At 37.4% G+C, this 7547-nt stretch overlaps 1 protein-coding gene and 1 long non-coding RNA gene across 2 annotated transcripts in view; one reads left to right on the top strand and one right to left on the bottom strand.

Moving 5' to 3' along the window:
* Positions 1 to 217: 217 nt before the first annotated feature.
* Positions 218 to 7547, bottom strand: part of LOC118408025 (vitrin-like) — a gene marked incomplete at its 3' end in the record, with an annotated part of 20572 nt that continues 13242 nt past the window's right edge. The window contains exons 2-6 of the mRNA XM_035808636.1: positions 3179 to 3205; positions 2776 to 2827; positions 1480 to 1546; positions 701 to 831; positions 218 to 273 (exon numbers count right to left, since the gene is read on the bottom strand). Of these exons, the coding sequence (XP_035664529.1) occupies positions 218 to 273; positions 701 to 831; positions 1480 to 1546; positions 2776 to 2827; positions 3179 to 3205 (333 nt within the window). The remainder of the gene's footprint in view (positions 274 to 700; positions 832 to 1479; positions 1547 to 2775; positions 2828 to 3178; positions 3206 to 7547) is intronic.
* LOC118408026 lies at positions 5508 to 7542 on the top strand. Its single transcript, XR_004830236.1, has 3 exons — positions 5508 to 5935; positions 6437 to 6519; positions 6794 to 7542. It is a non-coding gene; the product is annotated as an uncharacterized LOC118408026 (long non-coding RNA).

Genomic DNA, 7547 nt, shown 5'->3' on the forward strand with positions numbered 1-7547 from the left:
TCAACTAAAGTTTACCTTTTTGTCAAAATTAAGCAATACAATGGTTTAAGCGCTGGTAATGTTCGATCTTACGAACAGATAGAAGCATTTCTAGTAACCCTTTTTATTAGGAAAATACAAATATGCAACTAATATTCTTATATAATTGACGTCACTGCTGCGTATGTCAACATGAAATATTCAAATCTGGTAAACATTAATAATAGTTGCTACCTACTTGGTGTAGGAGTCGGTGAATCCACGAAGTAGAAGGCAGAACCCCAAGAACCCCACCTAATTATAAACAAACAAGTAAAACAAGTCTTTCACTACCTAGTACAATATTAATTAAGATTGCTTGAAAATCTAGTTTTATGAAATTTCGTTGCCTTACAGTTCTTAGTTTTCACTCTTTAAGGTCAAATATAATTGCAATCTATCTAGGCGGGCTTAACTTGTGCTGGCAAATACCAGGGCGCGCGCGCACTCAGTACACACACACACACGCGCGCGCGCGCGCGCACACACACACACACACACACACACACACAAACGCATACCAATTTTCACGATATGATTTCTGTATAGTATGTACCAGTTGCCTTCAACTTTGACAAATTATCAACAATTTCTGATGTTGCAATTGCGTACTCGGAAAGTAGTAAAAAGTCAAATCAGAGGAAACTATAGCTACTAGAAATCTCCTTCGACACATTCTTACGAGTTGGAGTTGATTTCATTTTGAGACGATCCCTGGTAAGAGTCCAGCCCGGATGTTTCCACGACCGTCACCACTCCCCCTGCGTCCGTCAGCCGTCCGTCATGAATGGCAGCTCGGCATATACTGGAGTCCTAACATATGAATCAATAGGTTATTTTACAAAGGTTAAAACCAAACAAAAAACAAAACTAAAAATTAATGTAATGTGATAGAAGGGTCTGAATGCTTATGTTTTCTTATCTTTCAATTTGCAGACAAAGGAAAATTATCTAAAAAGATTTTAAATATCAAACATACACATTTATTTTGTCAATCCTGCCCAAAAAGATCGACAAAAAACGTCACTTTGTTATGGATTGAATATATTATAATGATAAACGCACAGAGCTGTCCACATTACTTTCCGCTTGCTCTAAAGAATTTGCTAGTCTCTGTTCGACATATAAATTCAGCTACATCCTAGGAGGCGATAATCCTCACCGTGTAGGCAAACATATTCACGAATGATTATACCGTAGAAAAAATAGTGTAAATGACAAGCTAAACCAGATATGTTGACTTATTCATACCTATAGATATGCATATATGTCTGTTAGTTGTACTGTAAGTAATTGTTATATCGCTGTTCTTTTGAAGTGTCAATAAAGATTTCTTAAAAAAGTGATAACATAAACACGTCAGGTAGTTGATAAACAACAACCTAACATAATAAGCATGGAATATATAAAACATTATAGCTTTTCTTTTAAAGACAGCAACCAAAGACAAAGTTTGCTTACGCTAGTGTAGGTCCCAGTTCCATAAATTGAGAACAAGGTACCGAGGCAACCAGCAGGGCACTCAACACTGTGGAGAACATTGTAGAATACATAACCATTAGGAAGGTATGGAACGTGCAAAACACATCATATGTTATTTCATAGTTTGGTATATTTTCCTATAGTTCATAAACGGTCTAATTTGATATGCTTTTTCTAACCTAGACGCATTCTATCCGAAAGTATTGCCCTATGACATAAGATTAATATCTCTATGTATTTCATGGAAGGTCAACATGCTAAATGATTATTGAAAAAAAGACGTTTTTAGACAAATGTCATTGAATTATCGATGGTTTTTTTGCATGAGCTTTTACGACATAATTTAGAAGATAAAAGACAATATACTGGGACACTAAAATGCCAAAGAAGCGCATGCTTCTACATATACAACAATTGCCAGCTGTTGGTTCTGTAAGGCCATGTTTATTAAATTTCATGGATGAAAACTACACGACATAAATTTGCCTCCCTCTCCTTAAATGTATTTGATATGAATCGCAAAGATTAGCTGCAATGTGAATGAATATTTGCCATGAATTGCAAAAATGAATTGCAAGAATGCCAAAGTCAAAGCAAAAGAAGAAAAAAAAATTGTAGTTTGGTATGCCAAAGTGTGCTTGTTCAACTTCTTTGACCACTTAGATTTCATAATGAAGTGAACTTTTTGCTGAACTGTCATTATGTCCTCATAGTGTTTGGCGCTCCCATTGGATGTTATCCATAAAATCAAATCAACAAAGCATTACGTATAGGGGTGACGTAACCATTAGCACATGCGCCTAAAGCCCACGGTGAGAGACCTCAAATTAAAACAAGGCTTTAAACCATTGAAAGCCTTTCTTGGACGGATTTTATGTGAAATCTGACCATTTTGGGAGTGGCTGCGGTAGGAAAGACCCTATACTTGTTGAACTAGTTGTAAAAAATGACCTTTCTCCATCCCCCCCTGAAATAGTGGTATCGTCATCAGATAGCTGTTTTGAGCCAAACGGGCCAATCCAAGTGCTCTTATTGGGGGGTGTATCAAAAGACTAGCCGTATAGAAATTCTTGCAAATGAATTTCATGAGACTGGGCATAGTTGGCTCTCATTTGAGGATAGGTTTATATGGCTTGAACTTTTTATTCTTGAGATAATTGCATATTTTTTCCTCAACTCTCCCATTGGAACGCATGTATTACTGGGGGAAATTCTAATGGCATCGTCTCCCCTATAAAGCTGACAGTCAAACAGTAAGAGCCGTATTACACCTACCTGTAAGTGTCTCCATTGATATTTTCAGCATCGGTGCTGCATTCCACCAATTCTGCATATACAAAATATCTCAAACACTAAAAATACTTTGAAATATGAAAATCCAAATGAAATATTATGGGACTTGGGTCGCGTCATACTGTCATAACTCTATAACTTCAATTTAAGGTGCAGCATATGCTTAAGACAAACGAAATGATATCGTGCAGCGTTAAAAGAGTACAGAAAAACTTTCAGGCCATACATTGCTTTAAAGGTTTTGATATTTCTTCCCATGGGATACACATTTGGCCCCAAAACTTGAAAGAAAAAACAGTTTCACGAATTAAAACTATCAATCTATGTTTTAACTTAAAAGTTGGCTGGGCGTATGATGTTTGAAACTAATAGAAAGAAAACTTACGTGGTGGAGCAATCGTTCCTCTGCACACTGGGGGTAAAATGCAATAGAAAACAAAATAACAGTTGCCGGCGTTCGGAAGAATATGATTTAGTATGATTGCTTACAGCTTTAGAGACGAAATTTTGAAAAAAATTAAGGACTCTCAGCTTTAATACGGTCGCTTTGATCCAACGTCACTCTAGTTCTGTTTCTTTTTTTGCCGTACGTGTATAAGGTAAATGTTACATAGATTCATCCGCACATATCTTTATGTCTATATCTATCTATCTCTGTCTCTTTATATATATGCATTTAAATATTTTCGATCCCCTCTATCTATCATTCAATCTCTCTCTCTCCCTCTCTCTCTCTTTCTCTCTCTCCCTCTCTCTGATATAAATTATACATAACGTCATACAACATTTTACGCATTATCCTCTAAATTTCAAATCTCCTTATTTACCCCCTTATTGTGTCGAAATGTTCTTTGGCAAGCTGAATCGCTTTTAGGTATGTAAATTTGCCCTCAATAGATGCCCCAGAAAAGATGACTTTTATTTGTAGGTGTAAAACAGGCTTATTGTTTACTTCCATTGTGTTGCCGAGCAAAAGGCACACAATAAAGCACGCAGGCATGTTTACTGACGAGAGATAAAGTGTAGCAAAGACATGATTAAACGGAGGGAAACAAACATCGTAAACGCTCAATTAACCATTGTTATGTGTGCCAGGTGTGGGTTGTGCTTAAGGTTTGTCTGTACACATTCTTCTAAGATAACATTGGTAGCGCTAAACACAAGCGACGGTGTATAAAAACAGATAGAAAGGTTTAAAATGGACTATGTGGATCCACCATTTCCTTCACATTACCATAGTCATAGTTATTTTTTTAATAGACGAGTGTCTATTAGATAGGTAAGTTTGTTATTGTTGTCATATATTGAACAATGAATGACTGCCGAGCAATTTAAGTTTATCATTTGAAGGCCTGTAAGTGGTGGGGGTCCTGGTGATGCTTTGTCAAAAAAACAAAAGAGAACTACCGAAATTCGTAAAGTCAATCAAGTTGTTACCATCTCATTACGACTGGCCGGCGTGAAAAAAATATTTTCAAACGAAATTCAGGGATTTAAACTAGCTAGGTAGCTTGCTAAACACCCGTTAAGCTGCAAATGGAGTCTTGCGAGCTGCCATATTTGTACTACGACCGCAAAATAAGTCAGTCGTGAACAGTCGTAGCGGTGTTGTGATGAAGTCAACAATTTTGTGATGGGAAAATTTGTCGTAGGTAATTTTGTCATAGTCGTATCTAAAAGCGTACCGCAAAGAATTGTCGTACAAGGACTGTTCCTTTGTATTGCATGCTCGGTAAACCTACTAATGGTTTAACGCACGATGATTTTAAGAGAAGTACAAGCTTCATATCCGGGTAGATTTAGTTTAAATTTGGCAAAATTTAGCCAAGCCAAATAAAAGTAAAAAACAGCCCTCCCGTGTACGCACATGAATATAAGCACAGAAAATAAACGGGGTTAAGGTAAGATAAGGTTTTATAGTTATCAGTAGTAAGCGCTGATTTTGATCAAATAATTGACATTCTTACTTATTCATTTCTTTGGATTTGCTACCCTTGATGTTGAAATATCCGCAAGATTGAACCTGATAAAGCCGCAGCCGGTCTTTCAATACGTTAGCATTGCTGTGGTAAATTACCGTATAATGTCCTTCTTTCTTTTACTTTCTCTACCACTCTACCACCTCTCTATTCCTCTCTTAGGCTAGTATTCTGTTCTGTCCATCTACAGGTATTAAGCCTTTAAGTTCACGCCTATAAAGTTTTACATAAAGATTGTAGAATACAACTAAGTCCTACATTAGGCATAGGCTTGTTTTAGCCATACGTTGATAGGTATTAGACATTAAGGTATTCAAAGACATTTCAATATCTACAACTGGCTAAGATACGAATATCTCAGATGTTTTGAGTCACTAAAATAAGCCAGAATAACGAGTCAATGCTAGTTCCTGAAATGTAAATGGAAAATAATTGCGCATAAATAAAAAAATATTCATAAATCTTTGAATTTAGGCACAAACTATTAACAAGTTATGAATTAGGAACAAGAAAGCTTTTAAAAAAAGCTGGCCGGGGCGCATTTGGAAGGACTACCTCAAAATTTCATGTTGTGTTCCAGTAAAATGTGCATCATTATTAAACTAGAAGTTTATATCTAAAATCTATGGGAAGTTGGCTGGAAACCTTTGTTCACTGGTATAATTGGATTTTCCGGCGTACTTTTGTGGGCGGAATTGTATCCCTTGTGTGCGCTGTGTGCCGGATATAAAAATCGTAAAAGAAACTCCGGTGCGAGACCACAGCCAAAGGCGGGAAGAGGTCCCGGATGTGCATTGTCGTTCTTTCTTCGTGACAGAAATTTCACAGGCAGACATGGTACGAATATGTAATGAACAGATTATGGACGGTCAATACTTCTCAAGCTTCTGAATCGTTTGGATATGAAAATTATCGTGCTGAAGATATTTATACGTGTCTGGGGGATCCTACCAGACAACTTGTATAACCAATCAGAAACCAGTCTGCGATTCTCCGCCAATCAACGATCAAATTGGCGTGTTGCTTTCTACCACGTCCGTAATAGGGATGTCTGAATCTTAATTTGCATACGGCAGCATATATAAACATGTTATGGTGGGTCCGGTGAGGCCGGAGTTGCGTCCTTGACTGGTTTGCGTGGGGTGCGGATCCATTGTGTACAGGTTTGTGTCCGATTTGGTGATTTGATAGAAAGAAATAACAATTTATGGAGTAGAGTTTGTTAAGCGAAATGTTTCTAGTTTGGTGATTTTGTGAGGTAAGGTTTGTTGTGGTGTATTTTTCTTAGAATTTTTTTTTGTGTAACACGTGTTTGGTCGATGTTTTGTTGGGCGTGATGACGGCAGAGGTTTTGCACAATGTTGTGCAGGATGTAGGTGTAATGGGAATGCAGAGGTCAAGATGTAAATTCTCCTAATTAGTTGTAAAGAACAAAGAGTTCAGTGGTAGTGGTATGCATAATTTAAGATCAATATATTAATAGCATTGTGACGCTGTTATATATACTGTTATGGCATGTTTTGCATGGGTAATTTGCAGATATATATCTATATTATAGGCATGTTTATGAAAGTAATTTATCGTTTGGCACGAATTTTTTGCGGGTATTTAATTTATTGTTTTGTTTAATGTTTCAATATGTAACTTATATGTTTATTTTTTAGGTGTGAGTTGGACTGTCAGGTTGACTGAGGGACGACGGGACGCTAGATTCTTGGTCGTTTTGTTAGCAGTGTCTTGTGCTAAGGTATGTGCACACTTTTAGGTGGTGTGGGTGTGTTAAGTAGTTTTATTAGTTTGAAACGATGTAGGTAAAGTTTTTTAATCAAATTGTTGCTATGGTAAAAGCGGTAGTGTGACTTGTTATTTTTGTATTACTTTTACATAGTATAGTGGGAGGTGTGGGGTATTTTGAGCAGTGAGAATGTCAAATATTTGAGGTTGTAGTGGGTATGATCTAAGAGCTATTTTGAATAGTTATGCAGCGATATATTAATGAGATTTTTTTGTTCATATTTTAGGATGGAGACACCATCGGAGATGTCGGGATATGTGCACAACGTGTCGCCAATGAAAGACGGGGCAAAGTCAAAGTTTTTCCGGTTTGATTTTCAAACTTCAGAAGACGAGTCTAGGAAAGGAATCTGTTTTAGTCCTCAGAAGAGGAGTTTCTTTTGTGAGAAAGAACAGAGCAGCAGCCCATGCAAAATCAGTAAAGTGAGCAGTTGTTCGATGAGATCAAGCGACTTTGTGGTTAATGAGAAGAGTTCCGTGGAGTCGACAGCAGATGTGGGATTTCCAGCAAAACGACCTAGTATTAGGTCTGTAAGTGTTAAGGACATTAGCTACCTCTCTGTGAATGATGTTGTAAGAGTCAATGTGAAGGTGCTTTCCATTGATAAAACAGAGAAAGTTACAGTTAACTCAGGTGATGAGCGAGAGAAGACAGATGTTATCGTAGGTGACACAAGTGGAGCTGTTCGCTTGTGTGTTTGGCAGCCACATGTGTTAGAGTTAGGGCGTAGCTATGGTGTGGACGCTAAAGTTAAGTTGTTTGCCAGAAGACGATTTCTGAGCACGTTTCCTGAGTCAGTGGTGAACGAAGTAGGTCCTATATATGCCCCAGATGGGATTCAACAGATAGACCAGGTCAGAGCAACCGGTACAATCATTGGAAGTCAAGTACTTAGCAGGTTTTACAAATGTAACTCATGTAAAAGGAAGATCGATCCGACAGAAACAAAGTTTCTGTGTTGCCCTCACTGCAACATGAAG

The sequence above is a fragment of the Branchiostoma floridae genome, unplaced genomic scaffold (genome assembly GCF_000003815.2).
Source record: "Branchiostoma floridae strain S238N-H82 unplaced genomic scaffold, Bfl_VNyyK Sc7u5tJ_1542, whole genome shotgun sequence".
Taxonomy (NCBI): Eukaryota; Metazoa; Chordata; class Leptocardii; order Amphioxiformes; family Branchiostomatidae; genus Branchiostoma; species Branchiostoma floridae.